Raw genomic sequence first — 25,937 nt, 5'->3', positions numbered from 1 at the left:
GTACCAGAGAATCCACTCCAGTCTGCTCCAGGCTCTGCTCCAGGTTCTGCTGCTCCACAAGCTCCGCTCCAGGCAGGCTCTGCTCCAGGCAATCTACTTTAGGCAGACTTTGACTCTGGTCTAGATGCCCAAACCCCCCCTTTAAGCTGGGATCTGGGAGGAGATGCTCCTTGAGGCATCTAGAATCTGCCCATTTTAAGGGTGGGTAATGCAGTGCTGCCCTTCTGCCAAGAGGAGCCTTCCATGGGCCATGGTCTTGGCTGCTCAGTCCTCCAAGCCCTATGGCTTGGATGTCCTGCAAGCAGTCATATTTGCAGCATAACTCAGTATTGCCACATCCTTAAATGCCTGCCTCTCTCACAGTACCTCACTTCAGCTTGGAGTCAACCTTGATCCTAGTTGTGGCCTTGTTCTCCTAGTTCCTGTTCTTGCTTTTTTCTTGCCAGAGTGGTTGGCCCAATTATTGTGACCTGTCTGTCTTGTTTCTTTGTTTATGCTTTGTGTATCCTGCTTGTTTGGCCTTAGTTTTGGTCTTCTGGTGTCCTTGTTTTCTATTTTTCCCTGTTTGCCCTGTTTTTCATCTTCTGGGTTTTGTTCAGTTTTGTCTGTTTGTCTGTCTATCCTTTGGTGCACTCCCTGTTCTTTATTTTCTGTGGACACATTTAAGTATCCAGCAGCTCAGCTCTTCCTTCAGTGTATGTTCTTTCATACCCTGTTCCCATGCGCACCTCCTGCCAAGTCCTTCCAGCCACCAGAAGCTGAGAGCTCAACTCGAGTTGTTCCTGGGTCCAGCCTGCTCCTGCTTTGGAGATTACTCTTACTGGCATGCAGTGTCCTGACAGGAATGGGCCATTTTTTTTTTGGACCCTGTAGGGTTCTACTGCTTATTACTACTTAACACTTCTATAGTTCTACTTGTTGTACACAACATTATACAAAAAACATAGAAGACAGTTCCCTGCTCATTAGAGCTTACAGTCTAATCAGGAATGGATTTAGGGATTTTGCTAGGCACTTCTGGTGTTTTTACTCCCCCATCTTCTATAAGGATCTGTTACAGGGTAGCAGAGAACTGTTCTTTGCTGAATGAGCTTCAGTAGAGCTGGAATGTGGCAAATCTTAGCCAGCCTACTGCCCCTATATGTTTGCCGCCCTAAGCTCAAACATAATGGGAGTCTATTGACAAATCCAGGGCTGAATCTAATCAAGAAAACATAAAAGGCAAAAGAGACTTGGGGAATTCCTCCAGTTTCGCTGGGATATCCATTTCACCCCTAGATTCATCAAAATGTGTTATTAATGCATGGTATTGCAATGATATTGCCCCTCATTTTCCTAAAACCCGCCCAAACTCCTCCCTGATCCCACCCCTTCCAAAAATTTGCATTCACACTGTGCGCTAGCCTTATTAATGCATGCGTTTTGATGAATAACCCGGTCTGTCAGTACCAACTTTGATTGGGCAATGATGCCATTAGCTTTCATTTGCAACTTCTTTTTTTCCCCCCTCTATTATATATTTCCTTCCCAGCTTTACCCAGTCTGTCTAATGGCATTCATTGCCAGGAATCACAAACTGCAATGCCCTCTGGAGCCTTGCAATCGTTGTCCCTAAGTCCAGCCACTAGGTGTCACCATTGAAAGATGATGAGACTCCCTCGCCATAGGTCAAACCCAAATCCTCATCTTGGCAGCCCATAGCACTTGCCCTGAGCCACAGACTGGCACTGGAATGAACCATTCTTAATGGAATTACATAAACTAACTTGTGTATCCAACAGTACTGGGATTAGGCTCAGACTGGATTGGTTTTATTTGTAAATAATATAGAAACAATACCTATACAAGTGCAGAGTTCATTGCAGAAAGAGAAAGAGGGCATTATTCCTAAGTGTTCTTACTCATCATGGTATTTTGGGACTAGCTAACTTATTAGAAAATGCCACTGCTGCTGCACAAATATCACCCTAGATTGTTATGCCTGGCTGTGAATCAGGACAAATGGCTGTGGTTTTTTTTGACAGGAAGTCATGAAAGACAAAAGGATGGCTAGTATTATTAATTTGGAAATCTGAATTCTCGAAAGAAGGGTACAATATACAAAAGTAACAAGTCCTTTGTGTATCCTGCTTGTTTGGCCTTAGTTTTCGTCTTCTGGTGTCCTTGTTTTGCATTTTACTCTGTTTGCCCTGGTGATACATCCGACTTTTTAAAATTGACAATTGTAAGGTTATTTTATGTGAAAACAGCCTCTCTTTCCTTTTATCACATAAAGGGACCCTACTCCCCTGTCCTTATATTTGTCAGTCACTTGGTTTTACAGTTCTTCTTTGTATTGTTCTGGAAAACAAATATTTATATTTGTTCCTCCATTAATCACCCAAATCCTCCTTAAACCTGAAAGTAACATAACATTGCATGACTTCCAAACTGTACAATATTGCATAACACTGTCTTTCTCATGTCGAAAATAATGTTCTTGGGAGAGCATCCCTATGAGTTTTTGCCATGCTTCAGAAAAGAGCAGAGTCCTCTTTTAATGGGGAACTTTCCAAAGTGAAAAGAAACAAATCTTCCTCTCAAAGATCTTTACAAGGATCTTTTCTTATCCGATTCAATGCTCTTTGGTTGTCTGGTTGCCTGATATGGGCCACGCATGTTTGCACATCAATGGCTCTTAAGGATCAAAAGGCAAGATGAAAAGAATATGATGAAAGTAAGAGCTTACTCTACCTCAGATAAACGCTTTTTACAACAATATTTCCAACTGCATTGTGCATCTTATATACAATTGTTTCTACTCTGCTTTACTTAATTCTAAGACCACTATGCTGGCATTCAGAAAGATAGTGAATTTAGAATGTAACTTAAATGCTTAAATGACATACATGAGCTGTTGCACTGGATGGAAAGCACCTTAGAAATCTTTCCAATAACATACTATTTATTTATTTAGAAACATTTATTACCTGCCCTTCCTACGTTCAGAGTGGGGTACAATATGAACATAACAATCAAATGGACAGAAGAGAACAGGACGTTACATAATTCTTCAGTAAGAGGAGAGCAACATATAAGCATGAGGGAGGTCTATAGACACAGGGGGGCCAGAAGCATTGTCAGTTGTCGGCTAAGTAGCACCCTCAGGGGAAGGATATGTTGGGGATAATCCATTATCGTTTAGGTCCGGGAACGCTTTTTTTGAAGAGGAAGGTTTTTAGGGCTTTTTTGAAAAATATTCTCTCTTGGAGACATCTTACCTCCTGTGGTAGGCTGTTCCATAAGAATGGTCCTGCAGAGAAGAAGGCACATTCTCTGATTTCCTCTAGGTGTGTAAGCTTAGGAGATGGGACATCTAATAGCATTAGGTTAGTCAATATGAGGGGTCGGGAGGGAGTGTGGATTTTTACAATTGAAGAAATCCATGGGGAGTATAAATTGTGAATCAAGGAGTGTATGATCAATGCAAACTTGTAAAGAATACAGTAAGAGACTGGGAGCCAGCGTAGTGATCCAAGTATAGGAGAGATATGTTTGCGCATGGGAGTGTTACTAAGGAGTCTTACTGCCGAGTTTTGTATAATCTGCAGTGGACGGATAAGGCTCTGGCATATGCAGTCTTCTTGGCCCTGACACTGCTCCCAAATTCTTTTGTGCATGTACATATCCCTTCTGCTAAGTATAGGTGGGCATTAAGTGGGCAATTTTTGAGTAGCCTGCATAGTTGCAAAGTACTTTGATAGAGTACAGTATGCATGTTAAAAGTGCTAGCATACTTTGAATCTGTTATTCATGCGGGTGGTTGTGGAAAGGTAAAATAGCATGTCTACTTTTGAAAATCCCATGTACAAGCATGCTCTTTTCCTCTGCCCAACCTAAACATACCCCCAGGAATGTCTTTTTTTAAGCCAGCTGAATGTACATACACTACAGAAAACCATGTGGTTTTTTTTGCTGGATAGAGACCACTTTACCATGGTGAATTGCTCTATAACAGGGTAAATGGCTTTGAAAATTGCTTTCTGAAGTTCAAAGCCCTGCCTTTACTGAGAAAGTACTATCAACAATCTAGTAATTCTCATGAGAACCAAGGTTTTATAGCATTGATTTTTTTTCATTCTTTTCTATTGGTATTTTTCCATATTTTAGTGGGAGGGAGGAAAATGCTCTTATTGGACATTTATACTCAAGAATCAATGCATATGCTTACTTTAAAATAAGATTGCTTTTTATCATGTAAAGTTTTACTGCTACTCTTAACACCCACAGGGTTTGAACCTGTGGCCACTTGAAGGAACTGCCTAGGTCTCACATGCTCCTGAATATGTGCCTCTCGCCTGGCAACTACCCACCCACCAACTGGGGTTCTACTTGTGTTTGGGCAAAAACTCTACCTGCAAACTATTCCCTAAGGATTTATGTGGGGACTCTGTGACCCCACAAATCTGGGATTCCACAGTTCACAGAGAAATGCTTACAGACTACAAATCCAAAACAGTGGGATTGCCCAGTTTCTCACTTACCTGGCATACAATCAGTTGCAAGCACAGCAATTTTAAGCTAAAGAGTTTATTATTAAAAAAAAATAAGAACAGTGCACATAAAATATTTTGCATAAAACTGCATTACAGCAGGTGGTGGAAAAAGAAAAGGAATTACACCATAATACTAACTAATTATTGATTCTATCTGCAGGGCTGAACGCTGCCCTTATCTTAAATCATCGGTGACAGTCCTGAGTGATGTTTGGAAGTCCAATCCCAGCTGTATATCCCAGTTCCAATTGGTTTGCCATGCTTTTTTAGCTTTTCCAACTGTCACTCCCTTCAGATTGGCGGCAGATTGACATCAGTTGGCTGTGTCTGAGATTAACCCCTTTAGTGCCAGCTGTTGGTAATGATGGAATACTGCCACCTACTGTCCAGTAAAAGGAGTTATAAATGACAAATAATATTTACAGTCAAACTGTTTGCCACACTTTTATCTTAGTTTAAATTTAAAACATTTTTTTTTTGTTTTTCCATCGAAAAGCAGGGTTGAATTAGCCAAAATATATAGATGATGCCATCTGACAGTGTCAAATGGACACATTTCACTAGCTCAGTAAAGTTTTACTACTGAGCATGTATTGGAGTTCCTGTGCACATGCTGCCTCATGAGCCTCTCAGTCTTTTCTTTGTCTGAGCTTCTGTATGGATGTGTACCTTTCTCATACCATTTTTCTCTCTGCCTTAACAGCTTTTCTTTGCTGTTTTGCTTTTTGCCTCATTGCTTTGGCAGTCCCTCAAATAGCACTTTTTAGTGCTCCAAAAAAAAAAAAAAGAAATTCCTAGGCTATTAGGTTCAAAGAAGGTCATGCTAAGTGGTTTCAAAGATTGTGTCTGGTTTCAAAGATGCCCACAACATCTGCTACAAGTACCTGGGACCAGACCATGACTCTGTAAATTGCTACAACTGTGGTTGGATGTCCTCTAGAACCCAGAACCAAGAATGGAAAATAGTGAAGCTCCATAGTTCAGTGGAGAGTGGAACCGATCTTCCTCCCAGAGTGGAGCCTCCTCAGGCTCTCTCCATGCTGAGTCCAGTAAAAGTTCCTTGAGCAGGGGTCCCCCATCTATGACACAGGCAGGGCCGGCGCATCATATTAGGCAAACTAGACAGTCACCTATTGCGCCAACCATTAGGGGGCACCAAAGAGCAGCCGTGTGGGGCCGTGAGTGGAGCCTATCCCATTCGCAGCAAAGAGGAGTAGAGATTCAGCTGGCTGCAAGCAAAGCCTAACCTGCTTGCGGCCCAGAGAACTACACATTCGGTGGACGCAAATGAGGTAGAAGTTGGGGCCGAGACCGGAGGGGGGGGGTGGCATGACTGGGGGGAGGGGCAGTGCAACCAGGGAGAATGGCGGGCATAAGGCACAAGGTTCACCTTGCACCAGCCCTGGGCACAGGATTCAGAATCTACAATATCCTTGGGGTCCAGCAAGGTGCAGAAACATTAAGTGCCAGAGCCAGCATGCTCCTCAATGCAACATTGAGCCACTTTACCATCATGGGGCTAGTCAGCACTGAAGAAGAAGTGTCATTCAGTATCACCTGCATGGTCAGTGCCATTGGTGCAGATAAAGCACCCAGCACTGTTGGCCAGTAACAAGGAGGGCACCCTTCTATCCTTCAATGCACAGATCCTTAATATAGTCAATGCATGAGTCATTGATACTTTCTATGCACTCTGCATTATCTATACAGATGTCTGTGTCACAACTGGCTCCATTGAGAACCATAGTGTCTCCAGCACCAGTGATGCCCAGAGGAAATTCTTCACAGGTGCCTCAATGTTTTCTGGCTCTAAAGACACCATTATCTTCATTTCACTTCTTCTACCTGAATCTTGGACCTTGCACTCACCAGTGGCATCTGCTTGGAACTTCCATCCCAGGTCCCTCTCCTGGAACCTGGAAACACCAGACCTTATCTGCTCCATTGTATCCATGGTCTCCATGCAACTCCTAACACAGGTTGCCCAGGAAGAAATCACTGCCTGGGGTCTGGTGCATGCTCCTCAAGGTGATGTTCCCATATTTGTCTCAGAAGAAGATGTAAATTCTCCAAGTCAGGCTTAGAGAAGACAGCAATCCATGGACCATATCATAGAACTGGTGAAGACTTTCTTTACTTCTTTGGTAGCCAGTGACAAGGAGGGCACCCTTCAACCTCTCCTATCCAAGATGGGGGATTTATTCCCACAAGGATGAGTCTCTTCCACTTCAACATCATGGGAATGCCTATTAGAGCTGTGAGCTGTGGAAGTTAGCCTACCTTTCTCGGGCAAACTATTCTCTCTGTGGAGGAGTCCAGTCAATATCCAGAGGATGAAGCATGGGACTTGGTCAACTCAGACCTTCCATGGGAGTTTTCCTTTCCAAGATAACCAAGATCTCTGCCCTGATCACCATCTTTGTTATTGGGGGGGGGTTGTCATGAATTATTTATTTAGACATTTTATATACCGTCGTTCCGTGTAATGATCACAATGGTTTACAAAAATAACATTTATAATTCAAATCAGCACATAATGTAGGGTTACAAAGGTAGTATTAATTAATAAGCAGGTGTTCACAAGTTTCAAGTGAGATGTCCTAATACATGTTATCTAACTAAAGATCTAGGACATGTGGCGTGAAGTAAGAACACAAATTAAATATAATAAATTTCACATATTAATCAGAATGATGAGTTTTACCAACTTTTGTTAATTTTGTTCCTCATGCATCAATTAGTATCTCTTGTCCTTCTTATTATAGTAGATCTCTACTTTCTTAAGTTTTAAGTTAGGTCAGGATTAGCATTTTTTATTAGCCATATTTTAGCTCACTTTTAAATCTCTTTCTGTCTGGTATCAAACATAGCATTTCAGGTAGGGAGTTCCAAATCTCTTACATGCACTAAGTGTGTGCTCCGTATTGTAGGGACAGTCAGTAGTCCTTTATTTTCAGATCTTAGTGTTCACTGCAGCATGTATGGTTGTAATGTCATGCCTATCATATCAGTGTTACTTGAATGTATGAATCTGAATCTGAATATTAATTCTTTAAAATGGATTCGGTATTGTACTGGCAACCAGTGCAGTGAAATCAGCAAAGATGTAGTGTGATCAAATTTCTTAGTTCCTAACAAAAGTCTTGCTGAGACATTTTGTATTACTTGTAATGGTTTTAAGAGGCATGCGGGCAGACCGAGAAATAAGGAGTTACATAGTCTGAAGGAGTAATTTTAAAATTACCCAAGTCTAGAGCCGGTGGTTTATCTATCAGAAAGTTTCTACTTAACCAAATGATTTCAGTCTTTTTAGGGTTTAGTGTTAGTTTTAGTTACGATAGTTCCTGCTGTATTGCTTTCATATAGGTTGACAGTGTCGATTCAGTATTTTCAAGTGATTGGGAAAATGGAATTTAAAACTGTATGTCAATAGCATACAGGAAGAATGTAATTTCTAAATCCATCAGTAATTTGCATAGAGGGAGCATATAAATATTGAAAAGTGTTGCTGAGCCTTGGAGGGCACCTGTATCGATCTGGAAGGTGTCAGATATGTGATTACCCAATTTGACTTGGAATGTTCTATTTGATAGAAATGAAGAGAACCATTTGAGAACACTGCCTTCAATCCCAATGTTGCTTAGCTGAGAGCACAACAGGGTATGGTCCACAGTGTGAAAGGTGGCTTTTAGGTCAATTAGCACAAGAAAATAAGATTCATCCACATCAAACCCTCATAAGACAGAGTCTGTTAATGAGAGGAATAGTGTCTCAGTTGAACGATGTTTCCTAAATCCGAATTGATTTGGTAAGAGAATGTCTTGGTCTTCTAGATGATTTTCAAGTTGGGCTAATACTGCTTTTTCAAGTACTTTTGATTAAAAAAAAGACAAGTACTTTTGATAGAAAAGACAAATTGGAGATTGGACGATAGTTGCCCCAATCATCTATTCTTCCAGATTTATATTTAGGAATCGAATTTCTTACAACTTGTTTTAACCCATGTGGTACAATTCCTTCTGTGAGAGAATGATCAATTAAGGTTGTAATTGTTGGAGTGATAACACAGTATGTTTCAAGGAACTGGCTGGGATTGGATCATGTGGGTAAGTGGCAGGCTTAATCTTAGTAATGATTTGGCTGATTTCAAGATTAGTTACTTTGTCGAACGTGGACCACTTAACTAGGCTATTTGAATCTTTAGTTGCTATTGAAGGGGGAACAGATAGGGAATTGAGTTTTTAACCTATTGATTTTATCTAAAAATGATGTGGCGTATTCATTTCAAGCAGCCTTTGAGAAGTTATAGTTTCTCAAGATGGAAGAAGATGGGTCCTTAATTGTTTCACAACATCAAAGGGCAATTTATAATTAAACATTACCCCATGAATCTGTTTAGCATAGTAGTCTTTTTTTGCTCTATTGGTTTGTGCCCGGTATTTTGTTAGGAGAGATTTATAGTTTCCTAGGGATTCAGATGATGGGCATTTCCGCCATTGTTTTCTAATTTTCTAAGGTTCTGTTTGGTGCATTTTAAGTCATCATTATACTAGAGCTTCTTTTGTTTAGAGGTATTCCTTTCTTTGTTAATAGTTTTTGTCTGGACAGGTCTGAGGTTTTCAGCTATTTTACTGACAATTTGGTCCCAGGAGTCGAATGCCGAGGAGGCATTGGATTTCTGTAGTTCTTGGCGATAATTTCTATTGATTCTGCAGGTACTTCCATGTCTATCTTTTTTCTGAAGGTAAAAGTATGATTATTATCTTAGTTTTCTGTGGAGCATTGAAGAAGGTTATTTCCGCCTTTATTAATTGGTGGTCAGACCAGGGTAATATTGTGTGAGAAGTAATGACTTGGCAGTTCTTGGGTTTGGCAAATATTAGATCTAAAATATGTCCTGCTTTGTGAGTAGCTTTTGTAACAAAGTGAGACCACCGCAGAGCTTTCATTGTCTCTAGAAACATATCACAAGCTATTGTTCTAGGTGTTTTATCTACATGAAGGTTAAAGTCTCCTACAAATAAGGTGGAGTCTGGTGATGGAAATACCTTGGTGAATAATTCAATCATTGTTTAAGTGAGGAAATTTCAAATGGCTACCTCATATAGAGGGTTAAATTTCTATTTTGGAGGGTACTAGCTTCAGTTCTTTTTTTGCTAATTATTAGCAAACCCCCACCTTTTCATTTAGGTCTAGGGAAATGAAATACATTATAGTTAGGATGAGAAATTTGGTTTACAAGAACATTATCTTTGCACTGAGCCAGTTTTCAGCTATGCAAAATATAGTTGGATTTAAATCTTCCAACAGGTCATTAATCAGAGGGATTTTTTTTTGTCAGAGAATGAACATTTAACAGAAGCAGGGTAAAGATTAAGTAAGAAGAAATAATTGAAGAGTTATTACTTATTGGACATATCAAATTAGTGTTCCATATTTGTTTTTTCTTGGGATTCTTCTTAGGTCTCCATATAATCCCTGACCTAGGATAGTCTCAATGAAGCAAAACTGGTCCATGATTGTTGCAAAGAGTCTCAGGGCACTACCAGGTCTATAACTTTGGGTCTGCATGAAGGGGAGCACTAAGGGTCAAGCTCCTTTGTTGTGCTCCTTCATTCGTGCAACAAAGGTGTGCACCTCATGGCGTTGCCATTGCTCTCAAGTAGGCCCCGGAGTTGTCAGAGGGATGGTAGAGGGTGGGCTATAGGCAGGTTAGCCCTCATGGTGCCAGAGTCTTGCTGTTTTTGCTATGGGAGGGGCTCATTTACCACCTTCTGTTGCTGCCCATCTGGTGGAGAAAGCCATCCGATCGCTGCTCTGCTGTGTATTGATTCCCGCACTCTCAAGGGGGCCTCAGAGTCATCCCTCCACTATTTGGTTGAGAGAAGGGGGACCTATGGTGATTCCCTCAGATGCATTACCTCATCTGCCAGAGCATTCATCTCCATCAGAAGACTTCTCTTATTCCACATTTCTGGAAAAGATGGGAAAGTCACTGGAGTCAATGTTCGGAGGGACAAGGACCCAAGCACAAAGGTCTTTGAGTTAGTTTGGATCCTGGAAACCCCCTCTGAGTGTTGCGTCCATCGCTGCTTGACGCCCTCACTCCACCCTCTCTACCTCTGGGGCAACTCCCTCCGGGTCCAATGGACGTTTTGCTGCCGCGGCGTCTCCATGCTGTCTCCCTCCGGCGTCCCCGGACTGGCTCGACGCTGTGGATCCGCCATGTTCCTGATGACGTAGGGCGCTCGCTCCCATTGATGTACCAGCAAGGGCGTGAACCTCAGGGGCGTCCCCTGAATTGACGACATCTGCTTCCAATATAAAAGGTCTCAGTATTCGCTAACTATTTAAGTTAGCAAGGACTCGCTAAGGATTCGTCCAAGCTACTCTGCCTCCTCGGACCTACCAGGGGTACCCGGTTCTCGGGGGCCTCGCTCTCTTTTCTCTATTTCAGATTGCAGATAGGAACCAGTACTCGCTCCTCGAGGGCCCATGTTCCTGAATACTCTGAAGATTCTCTACTGCCTAGAAGCTATCACAGATACAGACAAGTGTGAGTTACCATCGATCTCTCAGAGCTTTCCCTGGAACCAGGTACTCGCTCCTCGAGGGCCTAACCCTTTCCAGCTACTGAGCTTCCTTAAGACCTTATGTGAGTTTTGTCATCTATTCTGGCTATGAATACAGCATACCCTGTCTACTCACTATCTACTCTACAGTTCAGCAACCCTGCTACTCACTGTCTACTCACTGTCTACTCACTGTCTACTCTACAGTTCAGCAACCCTGGGATCGTGGTTCCAGTACCTGAGGGACTTCAGCCCTGCCAGGCATATCAGCTCACTACTGCCACCTCTGTTGGTTCTACTAACATGTCTAATAAAAGAACTATCTGTGTCTGTCTCCATACCCAAGCCTAGCCGGTGGTCCCTCTCAGGATATCCTCCTGGGGGCGCTGTCATCTGCCATCGGCCAAGGACCCACCATTCTACATTTCTCTACAGTTGAGTGCCTCTCCAAGCACTCCGCTGGTAACAGATTGTTATCTACTCCCTCCTCGGGAGCTAGTTCATTACAGATTACTAACTCCTCCTTCCATGGGAGCAGATTCACAACAAGATTGCTAACTCCTCCTCTTCAGGAGCCGCAACCCAGATTCATAACAAGATTGCTAACGCCTCCTTCTCAGGAGACGTATTCCTAACAAGATTGCTAACTCCTCCTCCAACAGGAGTATCCAGCAACAGAGCTACAACAGAATTACAACACTGAGGTAGCAGCAATCCCAGTAAATTAAATTCTTCAGGACTTGCAAATGAGATTGTAGGATAATTCAACCTCCTGCCCCCCATTAGCCAGAAAGCTGAATTGCAAATACAGAGTACAGCAGGCTATGGCTTTGGTGTAGTCCAACTGCCCCATCAGACAGGGGTGGTGGAGTCAACTTTGAAATGAGCTAAGAAGACTCAATTTTTTTCCAGCACATCCTCAGGTACAGTTACTGAATTAACTATATTTAACACCCACTTGCCTCCCTGAAGAATCAACTACCCAGCTAAAGTTAAGGACTGAGGGGCTCATGATACAGCACATGTGTGAGAACTCCCACATGTGCTAAGTAGTAAAATTTTACTGAGTTATACAGATGGATCAGTTCGGTACTGTCAGCTGACGTCTCCCGATGTGTCATGGCTATTTGATCCTGCTGTCTATGGAGAGCCCCATTTATGGTAAGCAAACTCGCTTTCTGATTTGTTTTTTTAAATATGCAGACATAACTCCCTTTCCTCATTACTTCCCCTAGATGAATTCATGTACACCAATTTTAAAAATTTCAGCTTAGAAAAATAAATAGCAATAAAATTGAGCTTTTTTTTCTGCCTGTACATATCTGAATAGACAGGAAACTGTTGTCGCCTTATGTAAAATCAGACATTAAAAAGTAGAATATATGGAATGAAAGTATATTGAGACATTACTAGTGTCTTGCACTAACCAAATATAACCTACCAAAACAAACAAATATAACATTTGTTAACATTGAAAGTTTAATTTCCTAATGGATGTCTGGTACATTTCTGAGTTGTTCAGCGCTTATCGTAAAGACTTCCAATTGACCTTCAAATAGTATGCAACACTGCTAGATAGATGTTTAACATTCAGAAGACTATCTTCAACCATATTATTGCATGGGGGTCAAAATCAGATAGTGCTTATACTTCTGTGCATTCTAATTTCAGCTGTAGCTCTTCTGAAAGCCATACCACACCAATGTCTTACAATTGGACAAATGGCCTGAAGTGCAGTCTGCAGTTACTTAATGTATTCAGTTCCTGCTACTCAGAATTCAAGAGGCTTTTCACTTCAGTTCAGCATGTAAACAAAATACAGAGAAAAGACAGGAGATCGCATACAATTTTTGAGGAGATAATTCATAGTCAGAGGAACTAGGGCTACATCATAAAAGCACCCAACAGACTGTGCAAGGGAGACCATGGAAAAATGAAAGATTGTATCTGTTTAGAGTTTATCAGGATGCTTATAATTTTATTTTTTATTAAACCAATTTTTTAATTATTCACCTTGCTTTATAACCGTGTGAAAGGAAATGCTCCCAAGTGTTAATATTTAAATATTAAAATGTGCTAATCCACCCTCCCCTTCCCTGCCACCTCCAGAGATCTCAGCTCACACAATCTATAATTCCTCTCCAGAAAGCAGGTATTTACAATTGAGCAGAAATAAGTGAATTGTGACCTGAGATCAGATTCTAAGTCCCTTTTTGTGAATTTAAATTTATACTTTTCCTAGTTCAAAAATGGCATCTTTCACATCTCGTAAATGTTTTTTACCCTCAAAAAAAAGTTTAAAATTGAAGACAATATTTTACTGTCCTGTTAGTTACACATGGAAATAATAATAGTATATGATTCTAGTACTGCTCTTGTGCAATAATTTTTTTTTTAGACTGGTAGGTTTCTCTTGCCTTTTGGGGCTTCCAGCTTAACCAGCACCAGCTTTTAGTAGTCTACAGCATCCTGAGTCTTCATTTGCAACTCCTTGGGGTTTTCTCTATTTTATAACCCCCTCCCTTCTATTAAGCCCAATCATAACAGCAACAGTAAGGGGCCATAAAGCATACATCCTAGAACAGTGTACTCTGAGTTTGGCCTCTAGGTGTCACCGTTGCTTTTGTGTTTTCCCAGTCCTGACCAATCCATGAAGCAGAAATTGAGCTCTGGAATCAAACCCAGGTCTCCTGCATAGTAATGTTCTGCACTCCTAGGGGCAGATTGGTCTATTGAGGCTTCAGGCATGCCTAGGTGGACCGTTTGAATTGGTCGCATATTGAAAGGTGGCAAATGTGACCACTTGTTTGCTATGCTGTATCCCCGCACGCTGATGAGTATAGAATGAAAGGCCCATTGAAGCCGCTGCCTGAGCCCAGGTCAGCAGGGCTAAAGGAGAAGAAAGGCTGTGGGCCAGAGCTGAAGCCCAGGCCAAAGAAGAAAAAAAGAAAGAAAGACTGCAGCTGCCACTGGAGACCAGGCTTGCAAGGCCAAAAAGAAAATGGAGAGGCCGTGGACCACTACCGGAGACCAGGCTGGCGGGGTCTAAGAGAAACTAAAGAGAGCTCATGGACCGCTGCTGGAGACCAGGCCAGAGGGGCTGAAGAGAAACTGAAGAGATGACGCGGACCGCAGGCGGAGACCAGGCCAGCGGGATGGAAGAGAAACAGAAGAGAGGCTGCAGACCGCCACCAGATACCAGGCCGGTGAGGTCAAAAAACAATATAAAATGAGGCTGCAGCTGCTGCTGGAGACCAAGTCGACGGACCAAAAAAGAAAGTGAAGCAAGGAGGCAGCGGCTGAAGAAAGTGAAGAGAGGAGGCAGCCAAGGAACAAAGAGAGGCACAACTGGGTGAAAGAGCGGGAGGGTGCATGCCTCTGTGTGTGTATTTGTAAAGGTGTGTTCCTCTGTATGTGTGTGTCTGTGAGTGAAAGAGTGCCTGCCTCTGTGTGTGTGTGTGAAAGGGTTCCTGCTTCTGTAGGTGTGTGTGTGTGAGAGGGTGCCTGTGTATATGAGGGAGAGGGAGAAAGGAGAAAGTTTATGTACCCCTTTTTCTCCTGCTAATCCACAACAGGTTGGCTGGAAATCCAACTTTACCATGTATGGAGAGCATGGGATTTTTTTTAAAATCTTTACTAGTTTTAATTATTGAGTGTTATTTGGTGTGTCTCCCAAACACCAAAAAATATGTACGAACAGTATATTTAAAAACATTTATGAGTTTTTAATTATTTGATATTCTATTCGTCAGCTGTTTATAAATATTTGTTCTTTTTTAAGTATGGTTTTGCTATCATGTATTGTATTTTTCTTGGTTTTAGCGTTAGATGTTTTATGAGGCATAGTAATGTTTTTGTTTTTCATACACAGTGTCTGGCTGGGTGTGGTTTCCAGTTTAGTTTTCGTCTGCATGTTTCTATTTATATTTTATGGTCTCTTTATTCAGTATTTGGTGATCCTCTGTTTGTGTTCTGCCTGTGTCAGATTGAGATGAGATATACTGTTAAGGTGTAGTTTCTGTGTAGGGATCTATAGCAGCTTGGCTTGTTCTGTTTTCCTTTCTAGGAGGTGACTTGATATTTTAGGGCTTGGTGTAATATTACAGTGCTGCCTTTTCATAATCAGGATTGTTCTTGTTTGAGTGCTGGCAGTTAATGCTGTTATGGGATGGCTGGTTACTATATTGTAATTGTAATTTAGTGTGCTCATGGTTTTCTGAGGGCCAAGCCCACACCCGACACATGTTACAATACACCTAATACCATGACTTCCAAGTATCTTTTACTTTTTTGCAAGGTTTTCTGGTTGGCACCATAGCAATGCTTGTAAATAAAGAGCCTGATATTCAAATGCTACTTACTTAGCCTGATAAATTGAAAGCATCCAGCTAAGTGGTGGCTGCTGAATATCCAGCTACATTCAACAGTCACCACTAGCCAGCTGGTCAGATTGGGGTGGCGCAGCTGGAGAAGTAGCAATATTCATACTTTTCCGATTAAGTTAATTGGATAAGTTTGACCTGCCATACAGCAGGAACTTATCCGGCTAAATAGGCCAAATATGTGAATATTCAGCAGCATAGCCATTCTCATAGGACAAGCAAGATGGTAGTCCTTACACATGGGTGACATCAAGAGATAGAGCCTGGCATGGAAAACTTCTGTCAAAGTTTTTAGAACTTTGACTGGCACACTGAACATGCTCAGAATGCCCTAATCCACATGTCCACGTGGGGTCCCTCTTCAGTCTCTTTTTTTCCCTGGCGCTGTTGTCTTGCGGTCCTGGAGCTCATGCTCTTTTTCTGGAAAACGAATCCATTTTTCAACTATTTTTTGCCTTATTCCTGCACTGAGTCCTCTTAGTTCCACCTGGTCTTAGTCAGTCTAGTGGCGTGGTAAGTTCTTGTTCGTGGTCAGTTCCCCATAGCAGTGTCCTTTGGGGCCCACAGGCCATCATCCTTTCACCGGCCTTATTTTTAATCATTGCATCGTTGGTACCCCCAGTGCCTTTGGACTATGTCAATTACGGATCCACACAAAGTATGCATCCTCTGCCTGGGGGCATCCATGAGGTTTGGGGGTGCCTCCTCTGTGACCAGATGATTCCCAATGGCCGGTGGGCTCACCTCGATAAAATGGAGAAGCTATTTGGCCCTAAGAGGTCCGAGCTTTTGATGTCAGCGTTGATGTCCTCGACATTGAAGGACCAGATGGGAACCAATAGGCATGATCCTTCCCCTCCCCCAGTGACCCCAGAGGAGTGGGGGGCTGGGGATCGAGTCTGTTCGATCTCTTTTAGGCCAAGGACATCCGCATCTTCACCTTCCACCTTGGCACTGGGGAAAGACTGGGCCGAGAAGTTGAGAAAGCATCAACATCGGTCACTGTCGGCACACAGAGCAGGGCTTGGGATGGCACCGGTTCATGCCCGATGCCCCAGAAGCATTCCCGAGGCGAGGAGAATACACCCTCCATCGATGCCAGGGCTATGGGGCAGTCCCCACTGATTCTTGTGCTGGGTACTGACCTCCCTAGATGCTCCAAGGAGGATCATGCCACCCCTCCTCCAGCACATCCGGTTCTGGTATCTGTGACCTTTGAGGAGGAACTGGAGCACTAGGTGTAGTTGGAGGTGCATCGAGCCCATTTCACCACCAGCTCCAGTGGCTGCAGCCTCCCTGCTGGAGCCATCCTTGGAGTGCCTCAATGTTCTTCTTGGCGTCCTCCCTACTCAGCTGGCTCCGGAGCTGGCTCCGGGGGCCATTGATGCCTCGTGGGGCACCGTCACTTCCTCAGCCCGATGCAATCCTCTTATGGCTCCTCGGATAAGGAAGGTCATTCAAGGCTGGTGGTGCCACCGTGTCTTTCCACTCCTTGACCGGCTCTACCAGGTTTGTCCATTGGGCCATTGGTGCCTGCGTTGCCTAGAGCTCGGGGCATGTCCTGAACTTCATCCCCGGCTCAGTTTAGTGAGGATGAAGCCCCTTATGATTCCCTGGGTGATGGACACCTCCGATTCCTCCTTGGAGAATTCCCAGGGCCTTCCCTCGGACCTGTCTCCCACGGAGGTCCCTGCCTGAGAACTTAACCTTTCCAGGTTTTGTGTGGGCCATGGCGGAAGCCATTCTATTCCAGCTGATGACAGAAGAGGACACTAGGCACAGGATGCTAGAGACCCTCCCATTTGTGGATGCCTCAAAGCAGGTTGTGTCTGTTCCAATCCATGACATCTTTAAGGAGCTGCTCCTCAGGATTTGGGAGCACCCCCTCATGGTTCTGCCTGTAAATAGGAAGGAAGATGGGGTGTGCCTGGTCCAGCATACCACTGTTTTTGAAAAGCATCAGCTCCCCACCAATTGGTGGTGGTTGAGTCCACACTGAAAAAGACCAAGCACTCCCAGACCTATGCTTCAGCTCCCCTGGGGAGGAAACACAGGGTGCTGGATAGGAAGGTCTTTCAGGGTGCCATGCTGATAGCCCAAATAGTCTTCTATAAGCTCTGTATGACTCAGTACTCCAGTAACCTCTGGAAATAGGTTCAGGAGGTAGCCGACTGTCTGCCCCAACAGCAGCATGACGCTCTATTGGCAATTGTGCATTATTTTATTTATTTAGGGCCTTGAATGCGGGAAACTTGAACTATGCTCCACATATGATGTCTTTGAGATGACGGCAAGAGTTGTGGCTGCCGGAATTCACGCCCGCAGGATGGCTTAGTTCTGAGCCTTTAGTCCTCTGGCCGGAGGTGCAGAAGAAGGCTCGCCGACTTGCTGTGAACTGGCAAAAATCTTTTTGGTAATAAGGTGAGGGATGCGGTGGCTCAGTTGTGGGACCACATTGAGACCCTCCAGCATCTTTCTGCCAGTACCTCTGACCCGGCCAGGAAGTCAACGTCACAAAGGTTGCGATGATCATTTTATTGTCAGTGGAAGTATTATCCACCTTCTGTTATGGTTTCGAGGTGTTTGAGTGGATTCTTGGGTACTTTGGGAGTTGACCATGTCCCCAGGGAGGAGCCCCGTGGGGAGCCACACTACTGGGCTAGACTCAGGACGCACAAACACAGAGTTTTGTCTTTTATTGTACAGCTTGTATATACCACCAGTGGTGGCAGTAGTGAGTTGATCCAGAGGTAGCAGTCCAGGGACCCTCGGCATAGGGAACCCATTTCACCAAGATGGTATAGGGATATCCAGGTTTAGGTTTCCCAGCACGGCAGAGCTGCAGATGAGACAGACTGAGAATTAGATTACTCATTAGATGGTAGCTGTAAGGTAGATGATTCCACCAGGCAGAAGTCTATGGATACAGGCACCGAGGCAGGGAGAGCAGGCCCTCGAGGAGCGAGTACCTGATCCTAGTAAGGCACCTGAAAGAAAGTAGAGGGCCCCCGAGGAGCGGGTACCCAGGTTAGAGTATACCCCGAAGGGCAGAGAGAGCTTCCAGCAGCAGCAAGGAAGGGCAGAGTAGCTTAGACCAGACGAGTCCAATCCTTGCTAACTCAACGAGCTACCAAACAAGTGTAGGCTAAATACCCGGATGGTTTGTCGTCACTTGAGGGGGACGCCCCCGAGGTTCCCACCATGACGTAGATAAAGACGTGGGTGGCATGTGCGTGTGCACCCTAGGAGGCCCTTAGGAGAAACATGGTGTGAGGCTTTGCCATAGCCGTTCCGGGGATGCCGGAGGACGCGGCTTGCAGACGCGGCGGCAGCCATCTTCCCAAGGCTAGCGGGGAGAGCAGAGAAAAAGGTGGGGCACAAGGGTCGAAGCCATCTGAGACCGACGGACACAACACCTACATCTTGCTCCTGCCCACAGAGAGTGAGCTCTTGGGGCTGTTCCAGGCAGCAGTGAACACACAAGCTTCAGCCAGCTCCCCAGCCAAGTCCTGCTACGGGGTTTTGACTGGTGGGGAGGAAGCAGGAGCCAGCTGCCTGTCCCTGTGCCATGGGATCCCTGGTCAGATGTTGGCTACAAATCTTTGTGGATCGATGGCCAGGGATCACCTTGGACAAATGGGTTCTGTACATAGTGCAGCAGGGGTATTAGCTGAATCTGTTGGATGTCCCGCCAAATTCTCCACCGAGCCCTTTTTGGGGGCCATCAGAGTGCCAGGAGACCCTCTTGCAGGTGCTCTCTGCCCTAGTAACAGCCAGGGTGGTTGAGTCTGTCCCCCCAGGACAATTGGGATGGGGTTTCTACTCCCGGTATTTTCTGGTTCAAAAGAAAACTGGGGACCTCCGTCCCATTCTGGATCTGAGGGCCTTGAACAGGTTTCTAAAAAGAGAAAGGTTCAATATGGTCTCTCTGGGCACCCTGATTGCCCTCTTGCAAAAAGGGGACTGGCTATGCTCCCTCAGCTTAAAAGATGCCTATACCCAAATCGAGATCTTCCGAGGTCACAGGAAGTATCTGCAGTTTGTGGTGAGCGAATGCCATTTTCAGTACTGGGTGTTACTGTTTGGCCTGGCCTCCGCACCATGGGTCATTACTAAGTGTCTGGCCATGGTGGGGGTGTACCTGCACAGATTGGGAGTGCAGGTTTTCCCCTACCTGGATGATTGGCTAGTCAAAAGCACTACCCAGGTGGGGGCGACACGTTCCCTGTGCTTAATCATCTGGGTGCTGGAGTCTTTGGGGTTCATTATCATCCACTCAAAGTCTCACCTGAGCTTGTTGATGCGGCTTGACTTCATCGGAGCCCTGCTGGACACGACACTGGTGAAGGCCTTTCTACCCCACAGCAGGGCACTGTCTCTGGCATCCTTGGCAGAAGTGGTGCAACAGAGTCAGCGAGTCTCCATCAGGCAGTTATTGAGGCTGCTTGGTCACATGGCCACTACCATCCACGTTATTCCCCTTGCCCGCTTGTATATGTGCAGGCCCCAATGGACTCTGAGGTCACAATGCCAGATTAACTTCCTGGAGCTCCGAGTGAGCAGGTATGCCCTTTGGGCTTTCTGGGATCGGTTGGCCGGCAGGATGGTTCAGATCCAGACCAACAACCAGGTCACGATGTGATATATCAACAAGCAGGGGGGTACGAGATCATTCCTGCTGTGCCAGGAGGTGGTTCAGATGTGGTCCTGGGCCTTGTCTCAAGGAATGGTGCTCAGAGCTATGCACTTGGCCGGAATAGACAACGTGATAGCGGACTGGCTCATTTGAGCATTCCAGCCCCATGAGTGGTCCCTGAACCAGTCAGTGGCGAACTGGATCTTCCATCTCTGGGGCACCCCAGATGTGTATCTGCATCCCCCTGCAACAGCAAGGTGGCTCAGTTCTGCTCTCTGTATCGAGCGGATGGTGTCCCAGCCTCGGACGCTTTTGCCCACAGCTGGGGCCAGGGCCTTCTGTACACGTATCCTCCAATCCCACTAGTGACAAAGACTCTCTTCAAGCTTCGCCAGGACCGGGGAACCATGATCCTGATGGCCCCACATTGGCCAAAGCAGGTCTGGTTCCCACTCCTGCGGGATCTCTCCCTCCAGGAACCGATCAGCCTGGGGACTTCTCCGGATCTCATCACTCAGGATCATGGCAGGCTGTGGCATCCCAACCTCCAGGCCCTGTCTCTCACAGCCTGGATGTTGAGAGGCTGATTCTGCAGCCTCTTGACCTCTCAGATAATGTTTCTTGGGTCCTGGTGGCTTCCAGAAAGCCTTACACAAGGAAGTCTTATGAGCTGAAGTGGAAGAGATTTTCAGTGTGTTGTGAGCAATGTGGCTGAGATCCTTTTTCTTGCTCCATTCACAAGCTGCTTGATTACCTGTTCTACCACTCGGAAGCTGGTTTAAAAACCAACTCTGTTAGGGTGTAATTGAGCGTGATCGAAGCTTACCAACAGGGTGTGAATGCCTCGCCCATCTCCGTGCGACCTTTGGTGGGTCACTTCATGCGAGGCCTACTTCAGTTGAAACCTCCCCTGAAGCCTCTCACTGTGTCTTGATACCTCAACCTGGTGTTGGCTCAGCTGATGAAGGTTACTTTTGAGTCACTGAGCTCCTGTGACCTGAAACTCCTGACCTGGAAGGTCATCTTTTTGGTGGCGGTCACTTCAGCGTGCAGAGTCAGTGAACTTCAGGCACTGGTGACTTACCATGCATACACAAAGTTTTTTCATGACCGGATGGTTCTCCAGACACACCCCAAGTTCCTACCCAAGGTGGTGACGGAGTTTCATCCTAACCAGGCATTCGGGCCCTGCACAATCTGGATTGCAAGAGGGCTTTAGCCTTCTATCTGGAGGCAACAGAAGGTCATAGGCAATCCACGCAATGCTTCATCTCTTTTGACAAAAATAGATTGGGAGTGGCTGTTGGTAAGCAGACACTGCCCAACTGGTTAGCAGACTGCATCTCATACTGTTATACACAGGTGGGGCTGCAGCTTGAAGGTCATGTCAAGGCTCATTCTGACAGAGCCATGGCGACTTTGGTGACACATTAAGAGCTGTGCCTATGGAGGAGATCTGCAAGGCTGCGACGTGGAGTTCCCTCCACCCAGTCACCTCTCACTATTGTCTGGATAGGGATGGCCGATGTGACAGTAGGTTTGGCCAGTCCTTTCTCCAGAATCTCTTTCAGCTCTAAACCCAACTCTTCCTGCCTAAAGCCCTTTTTTCAGGTTCAGGCTGTCTCCCTCAGTTACCAACAGCACCACTGTTGTTGTGCCTGTTGGCATGTGGTTAGGTGTCTGTTGGTCATTTTGCCTTTGGGAATAGTCTGTAGCTAGAGATTCATCCAGGTGTAGGACTACAATCCTGCTTGTCCTAGGAGAAAGCAGAGTTGCTTACCTGTAACAGGTGTTCTCCTAGGATGCAGGATGTTAGCCCTCATGAAATCCCCTCCCCGCCACCCTGCGGAGTTGGGTTTCATCTATATTTGTTATTTTATTTTTCATAATTCTATGTTAAGAGACTGAAGAGGGAACTCACGTGGATGCGTGGATTAGGGCATGCTGAGCATGCTCAGTGTGCCAGTCAAAGTTCTAGAAGTTTTCCATGATGGGCTCCATCTGATGATGTCACCCATGTGTGAGGACCAATATCCTGCTGTCCTAGAGCACCTGTTACAGGTAAGCAACTCTGCTTTCTGCTTAATGTGCCATGTAAATTATATGGATAAGTCTTACCCAGCTAATTTACTTAAATGGATTGCTTTGAATATTGAAGCCATAGTATACATTCTATAATATTTTTTACTTCAGAAGAGTGTACTTTGAATGTCCTTTTTAGAATCTTATTACAAATGCATAACTTTTAAATTTTGTGTATGTGTGTGGAGAGTGGGGCTGGGGGGTGCAAAGCTGTAAGCTTTGCCTTGGGTGCCTAATACCCTTGGCACCAGCTCTGGTATCAGATGAGAAAGCAGAATTCGACCTGAAACTATGTTGTCATGGAATGGGCTTTCCCCAGTCTTGGCTGCGACAGTGATGCGTATATTCTTGGCCAGGGCTTAATTTTCTTTTTCTTAAGCCCTGGAGGAAGCAGGCAATACGGATCGCTTCTGGTCCCTCCTCCCAAGGAACAGGTAGGCAGAGCAGAGCCTATGGAACCATAAAAGCAGCAGACTATATAGCACACAGTCAATGAGAATGTGCTGGAGTTCGGGAGGTCCCTGAGAAGTGGCGACAAGCTACTGTCAGAGAAAGGAAGGGGGTGAGCCAAGAGGTGGTGCCTGTGCATCGTTAGTGAGGTTTCTGCCTGAGATGGCTGGGCTGAACTTTGAAAGGGGCAGCTGGCTGTGGGAACAATGAATCTTCTGGAGCGTGAGGGTACCAAGAAGGGGTCAGAGTGGGACAGGTAGAGGCTGCTGCAGGCTGAGGAAGGGATGGCAACAAGCATCAACTTTTACATAATGATGCCGTAGTGCTGGGGAAGGCTGCACTCACTGAATGAGCACAAGAGAAGCAGCATAACAGCAAATATCTTTGTCTGCGTGTGTCTGAGCTATTGGCTGGCCGTGAGGTTGTCTCATTACTTGGCAACTGGTTCAAGAGCTGATTAGTTGACAAAATATTTTAACACCAGACCAGAAATCCAGAATATATGAGAGCTATAACCAATTTTGTAGGGGGCCCAACCATAACATGGATCGAAGGGGGTCTGCAGTTCAGTTTGTTGACTCCTGGTCTAGGATGTGCTCTACTTAATTTGTTAGGAAAAATGTGAAGATTTTTCTCTCAGTTTTGCCAGGCTCCAGGTCACATGATATTCTTTTCAACAATTAGCTTGGTGCGCTTTTAGGGGCTGTTGAAGCACATGCACAGAGAATGCAGGAGTGAGTAACAGATACCCCATGGGCCGGTTTTGAAAAAAAAAAAAATTCCTGGGCTTATATTTGTCTGCAGTCCGCCCCTGTGAACTCCCATTGAGCTATCAAGCTGTTCCCCTTGCTCAATATTTTCAACTGAAGATTACTGGGGTAATTTTTGGGAAATATTTAAAGCAGCAACTGGGGCTGGCCTGGTGGCTCAGTGGCACTGCTGTGCACTGCCATGCAGGGGGACCTAGGTCTAATTGCCTGGCCAGGTCTTTCATTTCCCAGCCCAGCTGGGGATGCCACAGAGGCAGCAGTCATAGCCCCTGGGTGGAGGGATTCCCAGTCTTTTGCACCAGGGCAGCTGGATTTAGGACCTACAACTGCAGGGTTCTGGAAGAACTGTTGCTGCCATGGCTGGATTAAAGGAGTTGGGAGGAAGATATGAAATGGGAGAAAAATCCCCAGCTAGTTGCAAATGAAGGCTCATGGCATCGTAGCCCAAAAGAAGGCTGTTCCAATTGATCTGGAAGCCCGGTGAAGCAGAAGGAAACTGCTGGGTCAACCTCCCGCTCCCCCTCCCCCACCACCACCACCATTACAATTATTAATTTAATCAGCAGAAAAATAAAATCTGTGAGGTTCACTTTTATTTTTGTTTCCTTCCTCAAAAGAAATATATGAACTGTAAGCATACTAATTTTTGAATGTCTGCCCAAACTTAAATGGTCACACTCCCCACAATAAATTGGATTAAATCAAGTTAAAGTAGATAGATCAATGACTTTTTGAATAACTTGGAAAGAATATCCCTGGGGATGGAGCAACAGAGGGCAGAACAGAACTAAAAACTCGCAGTTTAATAAGCAAGGAAGTGATACATTATTAATTTATTCATTCATTCATTCATTCATTCATTCATTCAGTTTGATATACTGCCCGATAGTACAAATCTCCAAGCAGTTTACACAATTGGAAATTAAATAATCAATGGACAAGGTTTACCAGGGAACAATTTTGCCAGAGGAATCTCCCATCCACGGAAGTCTTTGTGATAGCTACAAAGTGTATTAATCCAGACTAGGGGTACGCATGGAAAAAATGTTCTTTGTTTTTCATTTCGTTTTCTATTGATTTCCTGTTTCTGCTCGATTTTAAAAAGTAAATTGTTTTGTTTTTGTTTAGTGTGCACTGCTTTTTATAACACGCACTGTTCTTAAATAGCCCGCGTTAAAAATGAAATGAACAAAAAAAACCCCCAAAATTTCATTAGTTTTATTTTGTCATTTCAGATGGGAAATGGCACAAAACAAATATCATCATTTATGTTTCCATGTCCTTTCAAAATCCCAGATCCAGTCAAAGAGTTGAGCTTTTTGAATATTGCCATCTATCAATGTGTGTAAAATCATAATTTTGAGGCCTGCCTGAAGGCAGGATTAGATAGCAAAAAGAAATAATGCATGTAGTTTTGGATTTTCCATAGTGTGCCCATTTGTTTTTGCTGGAAAAAAATACTCACATGAAAAGAAGGTGTACATCTCTGCTGGTACTTTTTCTTTCAGCAATAATCATTTTTGGTGCAAACCCAGGAGTAAAAAAAATCTATTCGTAGAGTTTGCACCAAAGCAGGCAGTTTAGATGATTGCCCCCTTAAATACTCAGTGATACCTAAAAGTAGAAACGTGCATTCAAGATGTGACCATCAGCAAAACATGATCAAGAAAGTTTCTTTCACCTCATCAGAGGATCCATTTTCAACGCGGAACCTGCCAGCTCTCTGTATGGCTCCATCTGCATCACTTGAAATAAGCTGCGAAAACGACAAAAGAACATTAAATCTGTAGGTCTGTCTACTGAATTTATAAGTCACAAGTTTTATAATGAGGCCCATAGCAAGCATTTCACAATTCACTTTATTTATTTATTTAGATTTTTATATTCCGCTTTTCACATTTTTTTTAAGCACTGCAAAGCGGATTACATTCAGGTACTGTAGGTAGATGAAAATAAAAAGTCATTAAAAAGGGTTTGAACCATAGAGCAAAGCAATGAGGATAAATCTGCTTAACCAAAAGCTACTGACCAAACTGTCAATATCGACCCTGGGAAATAAACTGTTCATCCTTTGATTATGAAAGTTGGGCATGTTGTGGCTGTCTGTTCAATGGCCAGACTAGTTACTGTATGGTCTAATGCCTGGTGACCTTCAAACTCTAGACAGTGCATTCTTGTCTGATTAGACTGCAAACATTAAATGGATAGAGCACTAGTGTCTAAATCTGAGATCTAAGAGCTTAAGTGATTAAGGTCAGTAAATTATGGAAAAGGAATTAATCCCCTGATCTTTGGTCTTCACAGATCTGTGTTTTTATTGTTACACTACTAGTGTTAGTCATGAAAAACTACAGTTGAGGCCAACTCGATTGCAATGTTCCTTAAAATTAAATGCAATTTGTGGGGAGCTTCTGTCATTTGCAGCCTGTGTGTTTGGCACCTCTGCTGGCATCTTCTGTCACAGTGATGCTCAGTCTTTGATATGCTTTGAGTCATTCTGGCTTTGAGCC

The 25,937-nt window shown here is 44.4% G+C and overlaps 1 protein-coding gene across 3 annotated transcripts in view; it reads right to left on the bottom strand.

Annotated features, from left to right (window-relative positions):
• The window catches only part of GARNL3 (GTPase activating Rap/RanGAP domain like 3), a 706,353-nt gene that overhangs the window by 219,830 nt on the left and 460,586 nt on the right, over nt 1–25,937 (bottom strand). For all 3 annotated transcript variants that reach the window (XM_029613069.1, XM_029613070.1, XM_029613068.1), the window contains one exon: nt 25,109–25,183. In XM_029613069.1, coding sequence (XP_029468929.1) covers nt 25,109–25,183 — 75 coding nt within the window. The remainder of the gene's footprint in view (nt 1–25,108; nt 25,184–25,937) is intronic.

The sequence above is a fragment of the Rhinatrema bivittatum genome, chromosome 8 (assembly GCF_901001135.1).
Source record: "Rhinatrema bivittatum chromosome 8, aRhiBiv1.1, whole genome shotgun sequence".
In the NCBI taxonomy this organism is placed as follows: Eukaryota; Metazoa; Chordata; class Amphibia; order Gymnophiona; family Rhinatrematidae; genus Rhinatrema; species Rhinatrema bivittatum.
This window is presented reverse-complemented; position numbering and strand designations above follow the sequence as displayed.